We start from the raw sequence: 27,961 nt of genomic DNA on the forward strand, positions 1-27,961 counted from the left end.
GTGTATTTGCTAAGGTAATTATTTTACGTGAATGCTAAGTGTATGACATGGTATATGTGTGTATAATTAATTAATCAACGCCGATTTTTTTTTTTTTAAAGTATTTTATTATTATTATTCCAGAAATCTGTAAAGTGTACCGAATGTGCTATCCTGTTTGTGGAATGGTGCATATAAAAGATCATTTGCTAAATGTGGCGGGTTTCATCTCTAAGACTATATAGTCCATGCGCCAGATGCCAAACCCCTATCAAGACCCTCTAGGGATTTTTGGAGACGAGCATTTCAGATACCTCATTATATATCAGTTTAATATCTGCTTGTCTGCAACAAAAATATCGCACTTTAGAAAAATGCTACATGGAGAAATGAAATGTAGTGATAAAGTTGACATCCATATAAATGTTTAACAGATATGAGGCCAAACTGGACGATATTCAACTTATACTAGGTGTTAATATTAACAAACTAAATAACAATGCAATATATGGGATGGGTAAGGATATACTCATCGACAAAAATTAAGCAATGCCTGAAATGCATTATTTTCTATTTTTATACATACTGTGGACTACCTGAACCTTTTATTATTAAACATTGCACTGTATATAACACATGGAGTTAGCAGATATGGTTCAGTATATTGTGTGCTTATACTATACTCAACGAAATTAGTTAAGGGTCAATAGATATTTTAGCAGTTTCTTTAAATATGGGAGAAATACAGTTTGTTCCATTGTAAGTTGTCAGCATTGTGTCATGTTCTTAAATTGAATGGATTTAAACAACAATATGGAGGGAACAAAATGACAAGTATCGTTATGATGATATGAACCAATGTGTAACCAATCCTACCCGAATGCATATTTCAATATTTTTCATAAATGTCCAAAAAACCCAAGTTGTGTTCAATATTGTTATGTATATCACTGATCAAATGTTTACTAAAACAATGTTTAGAAGTCAGGTTTATGACCAAAACAAGCTAACAAAGAATTATCAGAAAAGTTACTAAGTCTTAATTAATTTGGTTGAGTATACATGTATGTGCATCAATTTTATCAAGATGTCCCTCTATACTAAATACCAGTGTTACAAATTTAAAAAGTCGGTTTTGTGTTCCACATTTCCTTAGCATTACATGTACAATTCATCTTTGTCACATAAAACCATCTTATACTAGTCTGTATTTTTAATATTTTTAGATTTGCCTTTCTATGTACATGGTGCGTAACTTATGTTCAGGTGTATATAATTAGTATTTACATCGCATAAAGAAAAAGTCACAGCAACAACAAACACATTTTTTTAGAACATTTATTTATCACCACGATTCACCAGCAGTTTTTGTATAAACTTTACGTATACACAAATATGTCTACCGATATATAAAACAGACAAAAAACCAAACCCCCTTCAACCCCCGCACCCAAACAAACCAACAACCCCCCAAAAACCAGATAAATATTTAAAAACTGAAGCATTAAATGCCAAAATTTCAGTGACAGTTCGATAAGTAAACATAATTATGTCAACATATAACAAAATAAAAAACAAACAAACAACTATTTTAAAATAAAACAAAAATTCTGTGACGATAAATGTCTTGCAATTCCATAATTATTCGATGCACTGTGATGAACATTCTTAGGTGCGACTATAAACCAAGTTTCGTTAACCCAGGACTTGTAGTTTGTTAGAAACTGATCTAATAGCGAGACTTCGTAAAGACGAAACAATAAACGTTATCATGATGTTTACCCGTTAGCACTTTTACTCGGGATGACCGTTTATATTATACTGAACTTGTGTAATATAAAATGTATATCACAGAATGCAGCTTGTAGCACAGGAACATCACCAGCAACAGCAACAGCAACAGCAGCAAGCAACAGCAACAGCAGCAATAACAATAAGAACAACAACAACAACAACAACAACAACAACAACAACAACAGCACTATGTCTATATATTCCGTTGTATATTGCTAAAGCAGTAGATTGTTATTGGGAATACTTCCCATTCATTCTCCACGGACTGCTAAAGTTAGCACAGGTCCCTAAACTATGTTTATATTATGTTATGTGTTACTCCATATCGGTGTGTTGTTTATAACTTCTGTATTAGTCTGTCGATGTGTTGTTTATAATTTCTGTATTAGTCTCTGTCGATATGTTGTTTATATCTTCTGTATTTGTCTGTCGATTTGTTGTTTATAATTTCTGTATTAGTCTCTGTCGATGTGTTGTTTATATCTTCTGTATTTGTCTGTCGATGTGTTGTTTATATCTTCTGTATTAGTCTCTGTCGATGTGTTGTTTATATATTTTGCATTTGTCTGTCGATGTGTTGTTTATATTTTCTGTATTCTATCGATGTGGTTTAAGAAAAAAAAAAATTGTATTTGTCTGTCGATATGTTGTTTATATCTTCTGTATTAGTCTCTGTCGATGTGTTGTTTATATCTTATGTATTAGTCTCTGTCGATGTGTTGTTTATACCTTCTCTATTAGTCTCTGTCGATGTGTTGTTTATACCTTCTGTATTAGTCTCTGTCGATGTCTTGTTTATACCTTCTCTATTAGTCTCTGTCGATGTGTTGTTTATATCTTCTGTATTAGTCTCTGTCGATGTATTGTTTATATCTTCTGTATTAGTCTCTGTCGATGTGTTGTTTATACCTTCTGTATTAGTCTCTGTCGATGTGTTGTTTATACCTTCTCTATTAGTCTCTGTCGATGTGTCGTTTATACCTTCTGCATCGTTTTGTGGTTACGTCTCTAATTCTTTTTATTATTATTGTTTTAATCTTTTCTTTTGCAACAGTTTACGTGACCCGTAGTACCGATGTATGTTATGGCCCCTTCGACTCTTCACGTTATCGTACACGTGCCGGAAGCTCTGCCTCCGCCTTGTGTCATCCGGTCAGTTACCCGATGTGTTGTTTATACCTTCTGTATTAGTCTCTGTCGATGTGTTGTTTATATCTTCTGTCTTATTCTGCCGATGTGTTGTTTATATCTTCTGTATTAGTCTCTGTCGATGTGTTGTTTATATTTTTTTGTATTACTCTGTCATGTGTTCTTGATATCTTCTCTATTAGTCTGTCGATGTGTTGTTTTTATCTTCTGTCTTGTTCTGTCGATGTTGTTTAAATCTTCTGCATCCACTTGTCGCTAAGTCTCTAAAATGTTATTAGTATTATTTTAAAAATATTTTCTTTCCAACAGTTTATTTGACCCGTAGTACCAATGTAGGTTATGACACATTCAACTCGTCAGGTTATTGTACACATGCCGGAAGCTCTGCCCCCACCTTGCGTCATCCAGTCAGTTGTCCGTGGCAACAGAAGAGGGGATGGTTCTTGGAAGGAGGTCGAAAAATACAATCTTTAAACAAAAATAAATACATTTAAAAGACATTGAAAATAATTCAAGGAATAAAAATATACTTCACTACAACAGAAACGTATATAGTATAATATACACACTTAAAATAATTATAATATAATAATAATTTTACCCCCACCTAAAACAAACAACAAGAAAACCCCCAAATCCCAAATAAAACAAACCCCAAACAACCTCCCAACCAAAAAACCCCCAACAGCAACCAACATCTACAAAACCTCCACAAAACAAAAAACAATATCCCCCAAACATCTTCTAAACCGTAACCCAACAACGAAAAAGCAAACAAAAAAGCAACAAACAAAAACAACAACAACAAGAACAAACAAAACTCGCAAAAGCAAAAGAACAAGAAAAAGGCCACCCATGTATACGCAGATCCACGGTCATTTACATTCAAACGAAATAGTTTAATACAAGATATCGAAGTTCCAGAACTCTTCAGCCAAACGGTTATAAAACGAACAGATTATCTCCCATACGTGTACACATGGTGCGGTTACACGTACACAATACAATAGTTGTTTTCACTCTGTATGTTTGAATGAATGAATGAACTGGTTTTACATGCTCATATTCCACGAAGATTTTAAGCATGCCCATCACGGGCCTAGCCTCTGCTATAGCCAGTGACTAAGTCCGGAACAGGAGGGCAGGGGTGAGTTTGAGGTGGGTGGAATTTGGAATAAAAATTTAGAAGTTAGGTCAAGGACCTAAAGCCCAAAAAGATGGCTGACACATCCTGATCATGTATGTTTGAGGGACTGGACTGAGTTTGCCATTGCAAAATGTTTTCGACTAATAAAGTCTTTGTAACGACTAACATTACACATTAAAATACATTTTCTTCTTTAAAATATCAGTGTCTGTTTACCCAGTGTGTTCCCATAGGCGCTCGGGATCCCATTTGTGTGTGTGTGTGTGGGCTGGGTGTGGGGGAGACTGAATTTTGCTCGAATTAAAACGAAAATGCCCGAATCTGAATAGCAACATATAAGCATTACTGCCAAGCAGCTGAATAGGGTTGCAAACAAATCACTACGTATAATATTGTGGGTAGAATGATGGAAATCGTCGAGAAAAGGTTGCAGGCCAGCTAATAAAATATCTCTATGGGTTTTTTTACGAGTTGAAGGATCCCTAACCAAGTCTTGTACGCGTATATGTCATCCTAAGTCTGCAACAGCTCAATCTTCATTTCACTTCTTAATCTTTTTTCTTTTTTTTCGTACATACGAAATTAATAAAAGGTACAAAACGTTTGTGACATTTAATTGTTTGATAAAGATTTTGTTAAGCAGTTCAATGATTTTGATTCTCAAGGTTAAGAAAAGAAGAAGTTTGTTTTGTTTAACGACACCACTAGAACACATTGATTATTCGACATCGGCTATTGGATGTCAATACATTTGGTCATTTTGACGTCTGGTCTTAGAGAGGAAACCCGCTACATGTTTCCTAATGCAGAAAGGGATCTTTTATATGCACTTTCCCACAGACAGGAGAACACATACCACGGCATTTGAACAGTTGTGGTGCATTGGTTATAACGAGCAAAAACCCAGTTAGTTGAATGGATTCACCAAGGTGGTTTGTTCCTGTGACGCAAGCACTTCAGCCGAGCGCTCAACTCCATCTTTGTTGGTTTTGCTGGATGCACCTAATACAATATAACATTCTCAAGTGTGCTTGGTATTCTGTCTTTATAGGTTTTACACCTGCTACAGTTTGACAGTCTAACTGCAGAAAAACGCACCTTTATTTGTCTGCTTTTCCCCCCACAGGAACCACACAAACACTGGGTTAAAAAGTAACATGAAAACCATGGTCGCCAACAGGGCCAGTTGAAGAAAAATCTTACTGGCCCTTCTCAAATTCAACTAGCCCTCCAATTTAACTGCAGAGCGAAAATCAAAACTAGAATTTTCTTTGTTGAATAACAACCATGTATAATAATAACCATGTATATAGTCCGTTTGCGTCAAAAGGAAAAATATGAATTGACATGTAATTTCATAATGAATAAAGTTAAAATTCATATTATAAAACATATTATTAAGTTTTAAACCCATACCAACCCAAATAACATTTTTGAAAAAAGAAATCCATTATAAATAAAAATGTTTCTTAACAAATTACCATTAAATGGTACAGATTAAATATAATTTTTAATACAGGTGTAAAGAAAAATGCTAGAACAGCCAATTTATGCAGCTTCACTTGCATTGTCTCTGAAGTAATCGATAATGCAGTACAAAGAGACTAAAGCCTTAAAAGGTAAACCTGTGCGTGCTTTAGTAAATTGGTCTGGGAGTGGCAGTCCTCTTTATGGCGATGCAAGAGGGATGAATTCTCCAGTAAAGGATTTCCTCGGGAGTGACTGTCCTCCTATAGACAAGACACTAGATAAAGATTGATGGAATCATCCACTATTTTGCTAAATACCCATTCGACTCTGCATTGTGCAGAAATACTGCCCTGATCTCGTATTACGGTTTTGTCATTCAGATTACCTTGGATGTTCCATCATTTGCCTTAAAACCTGTATCAGAAAAGATTTCACCTATGCAGGTTTATAAATATTTTTTCTATTATTTACACTGACAATTTTGTTTTATTTCAGATGGTATGGGTTTACAATTTAATAAATGAATATGTTTTTATATGAAGATTATATTTACATGCCAATTAATTGACTTTTGGAATAGTCCCTGTAGTAAAATAAAATTTCATGATTAGTGTGATTTACACTACAAGATAAATTTTGATTTTGTCCCAGAATAAAATACTAGTAAGCTCATTAAATAGGATTAATTTGTACCATAACATTTAATAATGTCAAATAGTAGGTCTACTAGATAATTATGGCGTATCCAGTCTATTACAATAAGCCGACGACTTTAAAAAAACAATTCAAGTGTCTGCAATACGTTTTGAGCTATATGCGTTTACAGCCCCAGACCAAAATCGTAGAAGCTGAGACTGAGTCTGGTCAGTTCGGCGCTGTCAAAATATAGAACATGTTCTATAATATCGTCTTCTGCCAGATCTGTAGTTTGTGCTAGCAGAGACGCGGTGTCTTTTGTCACATTGGTCATTCGATTCAGTTTAAGTGCGTTTCGTTTTTAACTGTTAGTGCCATACTCGCCAGACTCTAAAACTGAGTGTCGCCCAACGGACTACCTTTGTAAAATTCTTAGTCGCCGTTAGCCAACAAAGGTCGCCACGGGCGACCGCTAATTTTCAACCCTGCAAACACACCGCTCTATGACATGTGTATCTGCAAATTCCTTTTCTAAATCCTAAACCAGCTCCTAATGAAATTAGTCCAATTGCCGATGATCAATAAACCAATATGGTCTAGTGGTGTCTTTAAAGAAACAACAAATATACGTCAGATGTGTTCCGTTTGTCAAACTGGAAAAGGATGTTTCAATGTGCCCTGATTCTTCTTACTTGACCCTCCCCTCTGAGCCCCCCTCACTCTCCTCCTCCCACTCCCCCGTTAATTTAAGTTAGGTACGGCCGGGGTCCTTGAATTCAAAATGTTATAGTATTTCTTCTGAATATCCCCATCACACACGCTACAACTCGACTTATACTCGACTACATGTAAAACGTACCTTATCGTCGTCACCCAGTATTTGCCGGACTGTCTGTTCACTTTGAAATCAGCTCTGTCAGAGTTGACACCGTTACCGTCATTGTCAACGAATAAATATGGAACCGTCTCCACGCCAAAGATGTTAAGTCCTGAAAAAAGTGAACAACAAAAAGCCCACAGTTACGATTGCAATATGTTCCAACCTAACAGAAGATTTGACGTTTAGATGTTCAAAACTGTATTTACAATCATTTTGAAGTTGATTATTTCATTATTTTATTTGAAACTTCTACCCAACGATAAAATGTTATTATATTAATCGGCTTTCCTAAGTGAAGATGGTATAGACTGTTGAGAGAATTATGTTATGAATAACAAAATTTAGTCATATTATCATTACAGAGATGTACAAGTTAACGTGAAATTGGCTTGATAGTGACGCACAAGTTAACTATAAGCGCTAAGGCCGTACATGGGTTTTATTTGGAGAAGGCGTTTAAATATATTTTAGAACTGTTTTCTGAAGATACGTAAGAAATAGAATACTACATTCGTGTCCGTTAGATACCATTTATCTTTCGCTCAGTGGATCATGATGTTTGTAAACAACTTCTTGTAAGATAAACGGTATCTAACGGCCGCTCATGTAGTATTCTCTACATAAACATTGGATATGTTATGTAAATTATTTTATTAAATGTATAATTATGATGTTTTTTAAAGTTTTTTTTATAACTGATTTGAAGTGAGATACCCAAATTAAGTCTTTTACCGGTAAGTTGCAGCCAGGCGACTATTCGTGACATTGTCTGTGACATGGTTTCGAACGTTTTCATTGTCAGCCGGACAGGAACGAAGAGTCGTGACGTCAGAACGGTTCCGGAGTACGTGCCGATTTCTGGGGCACTGACGTAGAATAGTCGCAAGACGTGCACAAAACGAGCGTCCATGTAAGCCGAGTAGAACTGGTCCGTGGAATCGGAATCAATCTTAAGACTATCTGCAATTTAAGAAAATCAATTCCGAACTGATGTTGTGCACCCCCCTCCCCCCGCGCAAGTCTCTGGGTCCGCCCGATTAACAGCTACTGCTAACCTCTTCATAAAGTTAACAGTTTGTGTTTGTTTAACGACACCACTATGATAAATTATGATACATAGCCCACTTTGTTTGGAATTTATGGTGTAAACCTTTACTATGATGGATGCTTCGTTCAATTATATATCTTGATTTTAGAACATATTTCAAATGTTTAATATTTGGTAATGCATCCGTTACTTTACATTTGTAAATAAAGAACTTTGAAAGTAATAAAAAGAGATACAAAATCATCTGTTATTGTTTTATTATTTTTACCAAGAAGAATCAATTCGGCATCAAGAGACAAGTTATAAATGTGTGGACAGTTATCGTGTATCAGCTGGACAAAAGCATTCGGCATCAAGAGACAAGTTATAAATGTGTGGACAGTTATCGTGTATCAGCTGGACAAAAGCATTCGGCATCAAGAGACAAGTTATAAATGTGTGGGCAGTTATCGTGTATCAGCTGGACAAAAGCATTCGGCATCAAGAGACAAGTTATAAATGTGTGGACAGTTATCGTGTATCTGCTGGACAAAAGCATTCGGCATCAAGAGACAAGTTATAAATGTGCGGACAGTTATCGTGTATCAGCTGGACAAAAGCATTCGGCATCAAGACACAAGTTATAAATGTGTGGACAGTTATCGTGTATCAGCTGGACAAAAGCATTCCAAAATGATTTCACTCGAATACACTCCTAAAAGAGATGAACTATAGTTTCTGGAGTGACTTTACAAAATGTACAAAGATTATTATCAGATTCGTTGATTTTTAATAAAAACAGATTAGTTGTGATAATTCTACGTAGTAACCTGCACTGAAACCATCGTAACTTTATATCTGGGCTTGTCTTAAACGGCTTGGAATATATTTTTGTCCAGTCGATATCGGAATGAAATAATTCTTCCCATTTTGATTCAGCCTTTATAATGTTAGTTTTATTTGTTAATATATAATAGTATTGTTTAGAGCCCTTTTTAATTGAGAAGAGTTTCCTCATAACATTAGTGTCATCCAGTAAAGAGAAGGTGTCTGGTTGTACAATTTGTAAATATTTTCTAATTGCTTGAACAACACCATAATAAGTCAAAAACTACATTTCCGTGTCGCAATTGTCTTGAAATTCCATTAAAGTACAAATTTTACACTTTCTATTAAAAAAGTCTGTAATTTGTGAAATACCTAGTTGATACCATTTCGAGTTATAAAAAGGCTTTTTGTCAATGCAAATATTAGGATTGTAAAATACTGGTTCTGTTAAAAATTCTTCAAAGGATGAACACGAAATGTTATCAGCAAAACATTTGAAGGCATTGAAACAGTCTTTGCAAAATAAGTTATTTATTTTCTCCATTAAGTTAGCAGGGTATGAATTTCCAAAATTAGCAATTTTGATAAAATCGGGATATACCGATAAGATAACATCCTTCAGTTTTAAACTTTGTGTAACATCGAGAAGGAGGAAGGAAAGAAATATTTTATTTAACGACACACTCAACACATTTTATTTACGGTTATATGGCGTCGGACATATGGTTAAGGACCACGCAGATATTGAGAGGAAACCCGCTGTCGCCACTTCATGGGCTACTCTTTTTGATTAGCAGCATTGGATATTTTGTATGCACCATTCCACAGACAGGATAGTACATACCACGGCCTTTGTTACACCAGTTGTGGAGCACTGGCTAGAACGAGAAATAGCCAAATGGGTCTACCGACGGGGATCGATCCTAGACCGACCGCGCATCAAGCAAACGCTTTACCACTGGGCTACATCCCGCCCAACATTGAGAATCTTTCTAGTCCATATGCGTTTCGGTGCTTTTACGTATGAATCTATATTTACCATACCAAGTCCTCCGTCACTAACAGGACGGCAAACTACTGTTCTTTTACATAGGAATCTATATTTACCATAGCAAGTTCTCCGTCACTAACAGGACGGCAAGCTACTGTTCTTTTACATATGAATCTATATTTACCATACCAAGTCCTCCGTCACTAACAGGACGGCAAGCTACTGTTCTTTTACATATGAATCTATATTTACCATACCAAGTCCTCCGTCACTAACAGGACGGCAAGCTACTGTTCTTTTACATAGGAATCTATATTTACCATAGCAAGTCCTCCTTCACTAACAGGACGGCAAGCTACTGTTCTTTTCATTCTATCAGGTTTATTATTCCAGACAAATTTAAATAGCATATGGTTTAGTTCTTTAAAGGTAGGGTCAACTCAAACAAGAGCCTTATGTATTGGAAAGATGCATACCCGAACCACCAACACATACTGACACTTTAGCAAATGAAAAACGCGTAATTTTAGAGTTAATAAAAAAACATGATTATTCCTGCTAACTGGGGGCAGCCATTTTGTTTCGTTTTTGTGACGTCTTGTGAAGTGACGTCAGCTCCTGACCATCTCCTATATGTACAGTGTAAACAAAAGCAGTAATTTTCAACAAGGCGCCTCTCTTTGATCAACCTGACTTGTAAAACAGCATAAATGACGTAATAATATAATAAACTATTTAATTAAATATATTTCAAGTTGCATTAACGGAACAAAATGGAGTTATAGTATTTTTCTCTGTTAAATAATCCAAAGGAAAAATGTACACTATTAGGCCTATTGATATACTACGTTGGAGCAAAAACGACAACCCACGATACCCAAGTGATAATTTTCTTTTCTTTGGGACTACGTAATTGGTCAGTTCTGTGGTTTTAGATGGAAAAGTCTACTTAATCAATAGTTTTACAGAACTATTTACAGTAATAAACCATGTCCATTACCATTTTAGGGGCGATAGGTAATATTCCACAACGCCGTTATGTATTTTTATGTCTAGACAGCGTCAATTAATTGGCTCGTCTGGTTACCAATCAAATACACACTTGCCAATCAGGAATCACAGGTAGAAGCAACTAACAGCATAGTGTATCATTTCAGTACGTAGGTTAATGCATGGACAAAACATTGTTAATTATTTCGACTTGTTGTGTAGCCACTTTGACAATTGTATTTTATTTTGTATTAAAAAATAATATATATAGTGCTGGATATACTTATTGCTGGCTTACTGGGATGTGTATTATTACAGAACATTGCAATGTATGACTATTTATCATCCCGCAAATCCAGGTGGATTTTGTATTAAAAAATAATATATATAGTGCTGGATATACTTATTGCTGGCTTACTGGGATGTGTATTATTACAGAACATTGCAATGTATGACTATTTATCATCCCGCAAATCCAGGTGGATTGTGTTTCTCTAGTTCTAAGGCTCATTCCTGACGTTACGCGTTAAGTATTACGTAACCACCAGCTCGCCAGAGGGCGTACTCACTGAGATGGTACAAAATGGCTGCGCCCGTTATATATAATAGCCGTCACATTTAACCGTTTTATTAATTAACTATACGATTATACTTGTTGATATTAAGCAATAATATGCATTATATATCGTTGAATATGCATACCAGGCTAAATGCCTTAACTGTCCCTTCCTTTAAGAAAATGGCCGGGGCGGGGGGGGGGGGGGGGGGGGGGGGGTTGGAAGAATCGAAAAAAGATTATTGAATTTAGAAATAAGCAATGATTTAATTATAGCAATTCTACCCAGGATGATAATAAAACGTTTCATCCATCTATTAATAATTTGTTTAATTTCAAATATTTTATTTTCAAAATATTGGTAATTTAAAAAATATTTGTTGTGAATTTTATTCCAAGAATCTTAAATATTTTTGGATTCCATTCAAGTTTTAGGTTTGGTAAATATACATCTTTACAATTTGTTTTGGAACCTATCCACATAACTTGGTTAATATTCAGGCCAGACCTATTTGCAAAGTCATTGAGTACCATAACTGTTGTTTCGAATGATGTTTTACTCCATCCAGAATGAATTTGGTGTCATCTGCATATTGTGTCATGATTATGTAATGTCGTTGTTAAGACGTCGTATGCACATTTGTTCCTAACTTGCTCTGTCGGTGTCGGAAGTTGTGAATTCCGGGGTAATGAACAGAATAACACTGATGTACGTTTGTTTCCGACAGTGTGTGGTCGGATGTTGTAAATATCGTAGTAACGACGGTTGTTGTAACGAGGCTGGATAGCAAATACCACGACCATTGATATAGCAGTCGTGGTGCACTGGTTGGAACCAGAAATAGCCCAATGGGCCCACTGACGGGTGTCGATCCTAGACCGACCGCGTATCAGGCGTGGTATACAGTTTAATCATGCTCATAGTAACCGTATCTTTTGACAAGTGATCTCAGTGTGTGGTGTTCGGCAGAACACGTCGCAAAACACTCCTTTAATTAACAGGTCCTTAACAAAACATGTTCCAGAGTAACAAAGAAGAAATCCCAACACAAGACGACACTGAAATGCATGTACTGCTCATGTATATTACTTACCGACATACTTTTGTTATAATAATAAATACCCCGTTCTCTCGGTTATTTACACACACCCCCCCCCCCCCCCCCCCCCCCCAAAAAAAAAAAAAAAAAAAAAAAAAAAAAAAAACAAAAAAAAAAACCCCAAACAAACCCCACCACAACAACAACAAAAACCCCTAAATTATTCAAGGTATATAAGAAACAAACGAATGAATGAGTGAATGAATGAATGAGTGAGTGAGTGACTGACTGAGTGAGTATGTGAATGAATGAATGAATGGATGGATGGATGGATGGATGGATGGATGAATATTTAACGACACTCCAGTACGAAGAACACATGGGCTACTGGGTGCCAACCAACGGTATAAGACGATGAACATAAATACAAATATTTTAATGTTCCTGTATTATAAACAACTGATAAAAGGTTTCATACATGAAAGACACAGTGACTCGTATTAACGCAGAATATCCAACATACAATCTCCAAGGAGACTGAAAACGAAGGCAATGGTAGAACCATGGAAACAAAACAGTGTATGGAGCTATGATAAACACGAACATATAACATACCGGGTGTGTTTTGTTCGTTATTATGCTTAACTTTGTCCATCTACACTTTTTACCAAATATAATATCTGAATGGGAAAATCGCCCGATCTGTTAAAACATTGGTGTGCGTTGTAATAAAAATGACGACAAGACCTATTTTATTGACCCCGTATAGTTGTGGATATCATTTCGAAAACAATTAATTATTTTATCTGAATGCATTTTATATGAAAGGCAAAGACGCATTCCGCGGATTTCATTGCAACGATTGCAGCCAATAACTTTACAAATGTTAAAAGAGTTCTAAGACGACAACAAAGAAATGTATAAGTATATAAATGAAACAAGACGTTTCCCTCAGTTATCAAATGCACTTTTTTTTTTTTTTTAATTTTTTTTTTTTTTAATGAGTTTATTGCCCCCAGATCAGTTGACAGTGTCACGGTTGGGGAGCCTTGAATCATTGCCTTACAAAAATACATGTATATATTCATACCTTCTAGTTACATACATTTGAATTTGTTAAAAACAATACATAAATATGAAAACAATAATGGTTTTGATCTGTGGGGGACAGGGGAGACAGAATGGACAGATGAAATGAATGGGGGGAAAAAGAGGAAAGATAAACAGAAACTAAAAAAGAGAGAAAGAAGCATGTATTATTTACTCGTATTGTAGATTAAGATTGGTTTTCTGGTTCTACTGAAGTTTTTGTATATCCAAGCAAGCCCAGATTTTCCTTTAGGTTAACAAAATGTGCAGTTATGAAATTGAAGAAAGTAGTATCAATTAATTCTCCGATTTTCAAGCAAAAAGATTCAACCATTTCTCGCAATGTTCATTAAATTTGTCATACTGGCAATTTTTAAAATAAATACATCTTTCTATTTGGAATTTAGTTTTCAGGATATTTTCAATGGCCTTTTTGTGCAAACTTTGTTTAAGTATTTTCATGTTGGTCTTTGCATCCCACTAAGCAAAAATGTAGTTATGTTTGGGACGACAGATAGTGATCTAATATACGTAGTAAACTGGATAACTGTCAATATAAAATATTACATTTACGACTTTTTTGTTTTGTTTTTGTTTTGTGTGTAGCCATTGCAGTACGTAATCAATGCGATGCCTTGTGTGTTTTTTTTTATTCTATTTTGTTTTTGTAGCAAACCTGCTATCTGATTATCGAACACATATATAGAGAACTTTGTTTCTTTTTATTCGTTTCCTTCATTCTTTCTGTTTTTCTCTCTTTCAATATTTATTCCTGTTCATATTTAAATTGCATAAATATATTAATGTCGTGACATAGATATAATATAGAAAAAGCCTAGTAAGATATATAACTGGTGCCTAATCCATTTATTTAAAAAACTATAAAATATGTTACAAGCAATATTGACCCCATACTCTTGATATTTACTAACACTAAAACATTACTACTACTACTACTACTACTACTACTACTACTACTACTACTACTACTACTACTACTATTATTATTATTATAAGTGTGCCCCGATAGAGCACATTTCGTTTTTGTACGTACGAAATTATTTGAAGACAAAATCCAGTTTGTGTTTCTTACAAATATTAAGACGACCAGAAACACGTTGAATGTACAGACACTGATATTCTAAACAAGAAAATACATTTAATATATAAGTTTAATCGAGAAATATTTTATTAGTCTAAAACAACTTACAATGCAAAAAACTCACGAATGTCCCTTTAATTAATCATCAGCTATAGGGTGTCAACCATTTGGTCATTCTGATACCTATAGTCTTCAGAGAAAAGCTACAACATTATGTCATAATTAGCAGCAAAGGATATTTTATATACACTTTCCCCTAGGCAGGACAGCACATACCACGGCATTAGATACATACCACGGCATTTGAGACACTGGCTGATAAGGGGGGAATTCCAACGTGTTCGCCGCAGAGGTTCGTTCCTACAGCCTACTAACTGAGCTCGTTGTTTTTATAGTAAACTACGGTAAATAATGGAAAGGTGAGACTGTATCCCCATTGAATTCCCTGTCGATTAATAATTGTGTACAAACACTTACTCTGCACCGAGTGTACTCGAGCTTTTCGTGTTTCAATGTTCACCAGTCTAATACCCTGCAAATAACAAAATTAATTACAACACATTCTATATCTAGCCTGTAACAAAATTAATTACAACATATTCTATATCTAGCCTGTAACAAAATTAATTACAACATATTCTATATCTAGCCTGTAACAAAATTAATTATAACAAATTCTGTCTCTAGCCTGTACGGGGTGGACGACTATGGTTTAGTTCAGTGGACAGAGCACCCACGTGTGGTAGAGACCGCACAGAAAGAAGACTGGTAGCACCAGAGATGGTCACTAGGCCATTGCTGTGTGTTCTTGGTTGACGACCTCATGTTCGTTGGCAATAATTACACTGTGCAAAACAAAATGCCAAAGAAGGCATCCTCACAGAAGACGACACTGTAATACTACTAATGTATATTACTTATGGAAATAATTTTGTTATAGCAATAAATACCTTTTTCACCCGTTCATTCCCCCTCACCCCCAACCCCCCCAAAAAAAAACCCTACAAACACCCCCTCAATTATTTAACGTCTATAGGAAACAAACGAATGAGTAATTGGGTGATTGATTGAGTGAGTGAGTGATCGAAGGAACGAATGAATGAAGGAATGCATGGAATGATGGATTAATATTTAACGACACCCCAGCACGAAGAACACATCGGCTATTGAGCGCCTAATAACGGTATAAGACAACGAACATAAATACAAATCTTATTTCTCATTATTTGTTCCTTGTATGTGTCGAATTATTGTCTCTTGCGGTAAAACGAAATGAACATATTAAAAAATAATTTAATGCACACCATATTTCAATAGGCAGACGGTAACAAACTTTACTTTAGATGGATCGGAAAGAACGTTTTCAGAACTATTAATAGGCTTGGGCAAATCCAGATCGAATTTTTATGCCTTGCATTTTCTATGGCCATTTGGGCCACTGAATTTTGGGTCTACGGCCATGTTTTATATCCGGAACTGTAATTTATTCAAAATGACGGCCAAATTCATCATTTGTCATGTATTTTAAAGTTTTTAGAGCATATAATCCATGAAATATATCAATATTAGTGATGGGAATCGGTTGGAATTTCATCATCGATCATCGGTTATAATCGGTTGACACCAACCGATCACCTTTCGATTACACAATCGCTTTGAATTCCATAACCATAAGAAGGCTTTGAATTATAAGGACCATGCACCTATTGTCACGTACACCCTGCAAATGGTTAAACATGAAAACAAACCCAAACCACAGTATATTCCCATCAATGTGTCATCTAAACTGGAGGAACAGTTACAGTTATCATTTCCCCACATAATCTATTATGGATTTTTATAATCGATCATCACATTGAAAGTGCCAATCCGATCACTTTTCGATTAAAGTAAAACCACTGTAAAACCACTGTAAAACCACTGATCAATATACAGGTTTTGAGGCTTGTAGAACATGAATATTGCACTTATAAATAGCTTAGACTTCATACAGAGGCTCTTTGTGCATTTATACACTAAAAATACAGTATTTCACTGGATTTGTTTCCATTAGTTGGAACACACACTTTTACACTGGCGTGCTGTAAAATGTTTGCCACCTAAAATCATATCTACATATATCTAGGATCACAACCTAGGTAGGCAACCTTGCCAACACGCTACCGGAAATGTGTTATTCGCTGTTGAATAATGATGCCCCTTCTGCGATAACCACGCAGTGTTTTTCACTTGCCTAGTGGTCAGTCTCAGATTTGGTCTCTTTTTGAAAAGTGTTCACTGCATGTGTTTCTTTCCAAGGAAACCGATGGTGCTAACGGATTTTGTTTTAAATGTTTTCAATATACCTCCTCAGACCCCCCCCCCCCCCCGACCCCCCCCCCCCCCCCCCCCCCCCCCAATTATTTGCTGGAAGTCAACATGAAAGTTTACAAAGAAACACGATACCTAGACTGAGTGTGTTACAGTTATGCCTGTATATTGAGCATTTTATCAGAAAATATGTGTTGATGAACACAATCCAAGTGGAAGTTTATTGATGATCTAATAGTTCTTTCTTAAATTATAATAATGAATACTTTTTGTGGGATTAAAACAAAATCAAACAATTATTGGCCCAGAAATGTTGATAATGTCAGGGATTGGGCCCTGAATCACTATCTTACGGATAATGTTGAATATAAATAATATTAAACATAATACATAAAGAGGATTGTTACAGTAGATGTGTTCAGAGGGAGGGAGAGGGAGAGAGAGAGAGAGAGAGAGAGAGAGAGAGAGAGAGAGAGAGAGAGAGAGAGAGAGAGAGAGAGAGATGTTTTATTTAACGACGCACTCAACACATTTTATTTACGGTTATATGGCGTCAGACATATGGTCAAGGACCATACAGATTTTGAGAGGAAACCCGCTGTCGCCACTACATGGGCTACTCTTTCCGATTGGCAGCAAGGGATCTTTTATTTGCGCTTTCCACAGGCAGGATACCACAAACAATGGCCTTTGTTGAACCAGTTATGGATCACTGGTCGGTACAAGTGGTTTACACCTACCCATTGAGCCTTGCGGAGCACTCACTCAGGGTTTGGAGTCGGTATCTGGATTAAAAATCCCATACCTCGACTGGGATCCGAACCCATTACCTACCAGCCTATAGACCGATGGCCTAACCACGACGCCACCGAGGCCGGAGAGAGAGAGAGAGAGAGAGAGAGAGAGAGAGAGAGAGAGAGAGAGAGAGAGAGAGAGAGAGAGACAGACACACACACACACACACACACACACACACACACAGAGATGAAGTAAAACAGGACAGCAAGACGGCAATGACATTAAAAAGCAAATGAACATACACATACACGCACATACACACATACACAAGCATGCGACGTAGTTTGATAACAATTGTATACATGCGAGCAGTTACCTATCAGCTGTATTGCAATTTATTAATGCTCTGTGATACTGTGGGAAGTAGATGTTCTGTATATTAAATTTGTTGCTGGAGACGAGAGGAGTTAAAATTTAAAAAAATAAAAATATTTGATTAAACATTTTCAACGAATGAATGATACAGTAACCACTTGGTTTCTTTACAAATTACCATCAAATTACTTTGCTTCAAATATTTGCTTTTTATACAGGTATGAAAACAACTGAAGCACACGTAATTCTATCTCTAGTCTCCATGAACTGAATTATCGATTACTTCAGAGAGAATGCAATTGAAACTGCATACATTGGCTGTTCTAGCATTTTGTTTTCACCTCTTTATTAAAAATGACATTTAATCAATATAATTTGATAGTAATTTCTTAAGGATGTTTTTTTTCAAAATTTACATAGAATTTCAAAAAACATATATATTTGATATGGTATGGATTTAAAAGTTAATAATATATGTTGTTATTACAAATTTTAACTTTATTCATTATAGAGTTGAATTGCAATTAATCGGTTCCTTTTTAAGACAAATGGACTATAGAAGCGTTTATACCCATCTATTATTTGGGCTTATCAAGTTTCAGATTTTCACCGTTCCATAATATCACATTATTCTAATGTATTCTGTTATCCATCAACCATCAGAGACTGATTCACAACTGCCAAAATTGCACCTTCGACTCTGCATTGTGTTGAAATACTTTTTGAATCATGATATCAATTTTGTCGGTGAGATTTAGGTAATATTTTACTATATTTTGGTTTATATTGTTATTGTAAGTCGTAATTTTAATTTTTGTAGTGACCATTCTTAGTAATTTTTAGCTTTATTATGTGTTTTCAGTTACAATATACATATAAGATAAATATATTAACGAGATTTGAAATGGATTTGGTAAAACCATCAGAAAATTTCATCATTTTCGATGCCATTTAAATGTTGAGATGGCGGCTATCTTGGATTTTGAAAATTATTTCATTGAATTGGTCATCCTTAAATTGATATAAGCCGATAGAAAGATTTTAAAAATCGACCATATAAGTAAGTTTTCATGTTACCACCCCCGCACAGCAAATAATTTGGGGATCCAAGGGGTCATACTGGACACATTTATAAAAAAGTCGGTTAGCACCATCAGATTCCTTGAAAACTTGAAACATAAAGTGAACACTTTCCAGAAAGAGACCACACCCGAGACCGACTACTGGGCAAGTGCAAAACACTGCGCAAATTTCGCAGAGGGGCTTCATATGTTGACAAGGTTGTCCACCTAGGTTGTGATTCTGGATACACGTAGATATGATTTTAGGTGGCAAACCAGTAGCACGCCAGATCCATTTTTCCATTTTGCACCCTGGGTAATAATATACAGTCTTCAAGAAGACTGAGAATCATGATCACGAACATATGACATACCATGTGTGTTTTGTTCGTTGTTATGCGTAACTTTGTCCACCTGCAGTTTTTACCAGTTTGTATCTCTGAGAGATCTGTTAAAACATTGATGTGCGGTGTAATAAACATGACAAGACCTATTTTACTGACCCCGTGTAGTAGTGGATATCATTTGGAAAACAATTCTTTTAAAATCTGAATGGATTTTATATTAAAGGCAAATACGCATTCTTTGGAAACATTACTTTGCACCGAGTGTACGCGAGGTTTTCGCATTTCAATTTTCACCAGTCTAATACCCTGCAAATAACAAAATTAATTATAACACATTACACATATGCATTCTATCTCTAGGCTGTACGGAGTGGACGACTGTGGTTTAGTTCAGTGGACAGAGCACTCACGTGTGGTAGAGACCGCACAGAAAGAAGACCGGTAGCACCACAGACTGCCACTAGGCCATTGCTGTGTGTCCTTGGTTGACGACCTCATGTTCGTTGGCGACACTTACACTATTCATACCATATGCTTACGGCAAGTAAATGGTCCTCTCTTTGTTTTGCCTTAAAAAAGGGGTTATTTTAATGACAGTTTAGTGGAAATATTTATGATGATAGTGAGACTAACGAATAAAGTGAAATAGCATTATGCATCTGAAACAATTCCAAATATGCTGAACATGGATACCTGACCAAATCACAGTGAGACTAACATTGTAAAATGCATTAATTCCACAGCTGAACATGGATGCCAAATCATGCCATTGTATTGCATTCCACACATTCTACTTTTGTTTTCCCTCCATGTCTCATAGCCCTATCATGTAACCGGTGGCTAGCATATGGCAAAATGTCGTACAAAACATAATTAATTGAGAGTGCCTTACACGGGTACTCGAGTCCTGTAAACGGACACCCTATATAGTACTACAAGGGCATCAGTGCCCCATGAGGGGTATACCAAAGGCCGTGGTATGTCCTGTCATGTTTGTCGGCAAATCCATATAAAAGATTCGTTGCTAATGGAAAACTGTAGTCAATTTCTTTGAAGACTGTGTCATTATAATCAATACTCTCTAGTATTGTCGTTAAACAAGACAAACTGTACTTCAGATATTCAATTATCGCTTAAGAATTCAATTATATTTTTACACTTACTGATCATCATCTCAATATGACATTTTAATTATTGTAATTACACGCCCAAATATTCCATTATATCGTTTAACTATTTTTAAGCATAAGCTCAAATATTTAATCAATTATTGTCCATAGGTTCACAAGTTTTATTGGTATTATTATTCTTGACCATAAGCATTAATGTTTTTCACTTATTGAAAAAAAAACAATAAAAAAAACCCCGAAAACAAACCCTTTGAAACAAAACACTTCCGCCACAAAACCGGCCAAAAAAAGAGTAAACAACCCAAACTAGCAGAGCAAAAAAACAACAACAACCCCCCCCCCCCCCCTCCCCCAAAAACAAACAACAACAACCATAATTAACTATTATTTGTCTTACTGACTGATCATGGTGTCAAAACATCGTCACATTTCTTTTACATATTTACTTCAATTTACTTTTAATTAGACTATTCAGTCTGTGTTCTGCCCGACTTTATGTACAGCGATCATCTTAAGTGCATAGCTACCTTATGAACTTAAGATAATATTATCTCTAAGATCGCTTCGTAAAACGGGGCCCTGGTCTGGTGCTTATAAAACTTTTAGAGTCTAGACTCGAGACTGTAATAGAGTCTGAGACAGTAATGCCATTACAACGCCATACAAATTGTATGGGTGTGACGTCATTAGAGATTGAGTCTGGACTCTAAACGTTTTATAAGCACGGGCCCAGGACTCGAAATGTTCAAACTCGTTTTCCTTACTTGCTGACACTGCAGCCATAAGCGAGCCTTGGTGAGCACATTGTCGAAGTTTGCGAATCTCGCCGGCTTGTTCCACTCTGGCATGACCAGTACGTCAGGTTCTACCTCGTGCATTTCTGTAAACACAACATGATCGACTATTTTGTAATGTTTGCAACGATGAAAGTTGAAAAATTAAAGTTTGTTTTGTTTAACGAGACCACTAGAGGATATTGATTTATTAATCATCGGTTATTGGATATCAAACATTTGGTAATTTTAACATAATATAGTATTAGAGTGGAAACCCGCAACATTTCGCCATTAGTAGCAAGGGAGTCCACAGACTTACCATGACCTTTGTTATACCAGTAGAGAAATAGCCCAATAGGCCCCGCGACGTGGATCTATCCCAGACCGACCGTGCATGAAGCGAACACTTTACCACTGGGCTATGAATAAATTGCTGTTTAGCAACACCCCGGGCCAGTATACCCCCCAAAAAATATGTCGCCTAATTGGAATTAGACAAAAGCAAAACGTAATTCCCCACAGACATGACAGCACATACCACGGCCTATGGGACGAACATGGATTTTTGTGACGTCACGGATCGATTTAAGATGTGTTCGTATTTTGCATTAATAACCCTCACGGTAATGTCTTAACTACACACGATTGTGCTGACAATAACACTCATGGTTTTTTTTTTGCACTGTTAATAGTACTTAGAGGCGCGATCTAGCTTAGTCAGTAAAAGCCTCGTCTGAGGTGTTTTTGTTGTAGGATCGAACCACCTCAGTGGACACCATTCTCTGATTGCTTCCTTACCCCGCCCCAACCAGTGTACCACGACTAGTATATCAAAAGCTGTGGTGTGTGCTATCATGTCTATGGTAAAGTACATATAAAAAAGCCCTTGCTGCTAATGGAAAAATATAGCGGGTTTTCTCTAAGACTATATGAATTACCAAATATTTAGCATCATATAGCTGATGACGAATAAATGAATGTGTTCTAGTGGTGTCGTTAAACAAAACAAAGTTGTTAATAGTAACATACGTATTAGTTCTTGTTTTGGTGGTCCACATATGTAAAAGATTCGTAGTATCTGCGTGTACCGTTTGGCGGCGCTGCCTCCTTTTTCGTGCCAGCACGTGACCTCCGGGTCAATAGGGCCGGTCTGGAAATTCTCCGCAAACTTGATGGTCGTTGAATCAACATTTAAAACACTGCCTGAAAAAAGAGAGAAGAGAAGGTTTTTACTATTTTAGCTGAAAGCTATATTAATTATTGATAGACAATCGGTTAATTAATTAATTAATTAATTAATTAATATATATATATATATATATATATATATATATATATATATATATATATATATCTATATATCTATCTATCTATCTATATCTATAATATTGCCAAGATATGTAGCCTAGTGTCATGTCTATAGGTAGTGCATACAAAAGAGCCATTGCTTTCTTTTAGTGATTGCTATTTGTAGGGTGTAAATGTCACTTACGGTATGGTAGCTATAAAGTCTAAGATAATTAAGTATAAAATACTAAACGAGGGGCGGATCCAAGATTTTGTAATAGGAGGTGGGTTAGTAAAATTTTAAAAAGGACAATTTGATTTTGTCGAAGAAAGCGAGCCGATCTCCCAAAGGGTGCTGTAAGGTAGCATGCTCTCCGGAAACTAACGAAATAAAGAGGCCAAGAGATGCATTTTTAGGACAGTTTAGTGTTATAGATTGTGGACGATGTATTAAGAAAAGAAAGACAACCCAAAAGTAATTAAAAATGGCACTTCAAACGGGCAGGTGCGGAACGTAGCCCAGTGGTAAAGCGCTCACTCGATGCGCGGTCGGTCTGGGATCGATCCCCGTCTCTCAGTATCTGTGCTGTCCGTAACCATATATCCGACGCCATATAACCGTAAATAAAATGTGTTGAGTGCGTCGTTAAATAAACCATTTCCTTCCTTCTAACGGGCGGGGGTGGGTAGGGTTACGGGACCCCTATGATCCCCCTCTTTAACCGCCGCAAGTTAAGTGCAAGCGTCCGTAAAAATGGATTACTACTATAAACGATCGAATACACGAGTTGTAACATAAACAGTCGCTCAAGGGCATGATCTATTACAATACGGGTATCTTTTCCACCGCTGTGTGTATAAAGGCCTGTCTGCATGAACAAACATTTATCCAAAAACATTCATGAAGAAGCCTTGTTCCCACTTGTTGCACACCAATGTATCATCGTGCTTTTGCAACAAAGTTAGACAAATGTATTGTCGTGTAAACGGGGCTTTAGTGACATAAGATGTAGTTTTTAAACGTTACAGGTTACTGACATGGAATACAGGAATATAGCTATTTGCGTCTTCGTGTTAAAATTTATGTCGGTTGCAATGGATACCAACTCGGAGTTGGGCATATGGCGAATTTAAGCTGAAAATCGATAACAAATTCAATTAAATTAGCTAAACAAAGTGTAGGTATTTGGCAAAGTTTAATTTTTAGATATATTCGCGATCTTAAATTTTATAACTAATATGCCAATTAATAGCTTAAACGCTGTCAATGGGTGGCTTTGAGTGGAAATTCTCTAACACCACATTGCTAAGTTTACTACCCATTAGCATCACAAGATCTTTTACATACAACAAAATGATATCATGATATCACATTCCACAGCATTCGATGTACATAATGATGCCAGTCGAAGATAACTGGTTGATGATTGATGTCTAAAACAATGTGTCTGGCACTGGCGAATATTGTATAAGTTTTAAATGTTTGGAGTGTCTTGTCGGCTATTTGACCAGATACTGTACTTTCTAATCTTTGTATATATTCATATATTTATAGTCTATTATTTATTATCTAGTTGGCAATAAACAGAAGGCCGTTCGCTGCGCCCTGACCCAGCTTTCTGTCGCCCTGCTGTTTGTTGCCATCATTACTCTTATTATTTATGCCCTGTCATAATATTTTGCCGCACCAACATACTGCATGAATATCCTGATATATTTTCCAAACATATTCTTTTTAAAGTACCAGGTATTATAAGAAAACCAAATATACATTACAATAATGATCCCGGTTATTGACGTGACCTGATAACTATTTTCTGTTTGGGTTTTATCCAATATCAGGGTGGGTTTGATAATAATTAGTGTATAGCTTTACAAAACTAAGGCCTGATGAGTGGATGTCTTCTACAGACAAAACGTATGATAGTGATTTATGGGAGCAGGTGTACTGCCATGACCGTGTTAAAGATTCATCTGGAATCGGCCTTGTGCACAGATACTAGTTTTGTGATTCAGAGTTATTTCAATAAATCATGTACTAGTATATATTAAGTACCAATGGTATTTGTATAAGTACCTATGTAATATTTGAAGAAAAAAAACCCCCAACAACCGTAGCATATATATTATAATACCCGTTAGTGAGTCATATCATCATGATGAATGAATGAATGTTTAACGACACCCAAGCACGAAAAATACATCGGCTATTGGGTGTATCATCATCATGAATGATAAAACTTAGCCTTTGAGTGGGTTCTACATAACACTAAAAGGCTTTCTGAAACTCCCTATTATTTATACGTTGGTACAATGCACATCCACTGAGATAACGTTTATGCTTTCAAAACCTTGTATTTGTAATTGCTATAACTGACTGAACGCGTATTTTGCATAAATTATAACAATGAGGAGGCGGTTTTGTTAAAAATCAAACTTATAAAGTATCATTCTGTGTACATTTTGTATCACATGCAAGTGTTCAAAATGTATTATATATGAATAAAGACCTGATTTTAGCATGTAATACTCATGCACATTAAAACAACAACCTCCAAAACAAAACATTTGGTCAAATTTTAACTAAAATTCGAAAACATACATTATTAGTATATTTCCCATGCTCAGATTTGAGTAGACTTTTAGTATGTTATATAGAATTAGTCCCTTTGTATAAAAATACTAAAGAAAATTATGTTGCAATTTTGTCCGGATGTTTTATAGATTGAGTGAACTACTACCAAATATTCCTTACTACTATTAGCTCAGCGCTCCAACATCCAGACGATCACACACGTGCTCGTCAGATCCAGAGTTCCACGGGGCGTGGAGTGCCGGTGGTGGCAGTGGTGGTGGGCGGGGGGAGGACTAGTCAATCCTATCCCTCTATCGGCCGAAACCGCCTACGCCCTACCGCTCCCTAATACCAGCGTTCTCTCCCCATCCCACCCGTCCCATAGTTGTTCATTCCAGTCAAGACGTATGGCATCGAAGAAATGACGTGAAGAAAAAAAGTTGATTTGAAGATTTCTGTAGATATTTTGATGATGATCCAGGAAAGTTTTGTGAATTTCCGATGAGGTTGAGATGATACAATGTGTAGTCTACAGCAACAACTCACAATGACCCAATTGTGACATATTGTGCCGATACTGGCCGAATGTATATAACAATTAAGGTATCACAAACAACACCTTTTGGGCTGCTACAAGTGTTCTTGACTTATGTAATAAAACAGAGACCGCTGGAAAAATTGCGGAAAACAAACTGGTTTGCCGAGGAGACCCGAGTACTTCAGTGGAGCTTTCTACTGACTGACATAGATCCCGCCCCTGACCCCTGAAACACTGTGCAAGTGTAAAACAATAATAGAAAACAATAATAGAAACAGCAGCAGCAGCAGCAGCAACAACAACAACAACAACAACAACAGTAGTAGTAGTAGTAGCAGCAGCAACAACAAGAAAAAAACAAAAACAAAGAAAAACAAAAAATGATAATTATTTCAAGAGGAATTTATTGAACACTTTATATGCATGTACTAGTACATTAAAAACAGCTGTTCTTGTAGATCTTTATTATTGTCTTTCGTCTGTTTTAAGTGTGCATTCTTCCAAATAACAGCAAGGACTCTCTACAGCAACAGAAGAATGTCATTCCATAGTTTATTTTCTCAATGAAGACCTGTTAATAATGTCCCACAGTATGTTAACAACGCATGCTATTTTCACAAATGATATTTCGATCCAAAATCATTACTAACATATTTTCCTTATATACACTCATATACCCTGTATATATATACATCGGATTATATATAATAACTGTCCTTCTTACCCCAGCAGGCCTCCTTTCAGAAAGACTTGTTTGAAAGAAATAAGCCCTGTACCTTTTCTAAGATCAAGGCAAGCCTGCCTATCGCGAAAATGGCAATACTCTTCCATTAACACATTTACTGTATCACGTGCTGCAGTTATGTATCTTCCTTCTTCCCACTGCTTGTTCCAAGATACCGCTGATGGCAGAACAATCGACATGATGGTGGATATAGTTACGTTTCAATCTCAATTCGTATTTAACGATCTTCAGTCTGTTCCTCTGTTAGTCTAAAGGATTTCTCGTCTATGCACGACCAGTGTAGATGACAGTAGTGAGGTAGTAGTAGATTCGACTCGACTTCAAATGCTGATCTTCACCCGTTCATATGGCAGTTATTATGTTTTCCGTTTGAATATGTGACTTCAAGTTTTAAAATAAGGGATGCTCCTTCTTCTCACTCACCTTGGTCCGAATGAGATGATGTCCAAGAGCGTATCTGACTTTCATAGTCTGTAATCCGGATGCACATCCTGGGTAGAGTATGTAGAACGAGGTTGACTAAATCTGTGTCACTGACTGCTTCGATCTGAACTGATGACCTAAATGCCGGTTCAGTGTTCTGTACATCTACCGGATGAAGTCTCAAAAATCAAACAACTAAGATAGTTCAACTATCGACGTTTTTATATTTTTCGTATAATGAAACACCTACAAAACGCACATATCACTACGCCTCCAATATCACTATGTCAGTTCTACGTCTCCATTTAAAAATTGGTCAAGTGTTAATGTTTTAATGGTAAATAATTCATCAGATTTCAGATTCTGTTTGTGTCCGTGGCACCACTGTCGTTACAACTAAGGGCATCATCATACGCTTAGACCTAAAACAAACCTTAAATATTTTTGTTTACATTATAAAGTTTCGTTGTTGGTTATTGAAGAAAATTGAACTCTTTGTATACAACGCATCCGAAAAAAGAAAATAGAAGAAGTTTATTTTGTTTAACGACACAACTAAAACACGTTGATTTATTAAACATTTGTTATTGGATATCAAACATTTGGTAATTTTGACATATAGTCTTAGACAGGAAACCAGCTACATTTTTTTCCAGTAGTAGCAAGTGATCCTTTATATGCATCATTCCACAGAAAGGATAACACATATACCACGGCCTTTGATATTCATTCATTCATTCATTCATTCTTTCGTCCATGCATTCTTTCATCCATTCATCCGTTTCTATTGATTGATATATCGATCATTTGACCGCTGATCGCCTGCTTGTTTGCTTAATTCTTTTTATTGCTTGACTGAATTAATGATTGGTCGGTTGCTTGTAGTGTTGGGAATCGATTGTAATTCCAACATCGATCATAGGTTATAATTGGTTGGCACCAACCGATCAACGTTCGATTACACACTCGGTTAGAATT

The 27,961-nt window shown here is 36.2% G+C and overlaps 1 protein-coding gene across 1 annotated transcript in view; it reads right to left on the reverse strand.

The window, feature by feature from the left end:
- Positions 1-1,333: 1,333 nt before the first annotated feature.
- Positions 1,334-27,961, reverse strand: part of LOC121384709 — a 38,484-nt gene continuing 11,856 nt past the window's right edge. The window contains exons 5-10 of the mRNA XM_041515209.1: positions 22,445-22,618; positions 21,404-21,519; positions 15,156-15,210; positions 7,788-8,015; positions 7,035-7,164; positions 1,334-3,390 (exon numbers count right to left, since the gene is read on the reverse strand). Coding sequence (XP_041371143.1) covers positions 3,279-3,390; positions 7,035-7,164; positions 7,788-8,015; positions 15,156-15,210; positions 21,404-21,519; positions 22,445-22,618 — 815 coding nt within the window. The 3' untranslated portion in view covers positions 1,334-3,278. The remainder of the gene's footprint in view (positions 3,391-7,034; positions 7,165-7,787; positions 8,016-15,155; positions 15,211-21,403; positions 21,520-22,444; positions 22,619-27,961) is intronic.

The sequence above is a fragment of the Gigantopelta aegis genome, chromosome 10 (genome assembly GCF_016097555.1).
Source record: "Gigantopelta aegis isolate Gae_Host chromosome 10, Gae_host_genome, whole genome shotgun sequence".
Classification (NCBI taxonomy): domain Eukaryota; kingdom Metazoa; phylum Mollusca; class Gastropoda; order Neomphalida; family Peltospiridae; genus Gigantopelta; species Gigantopelta aegis.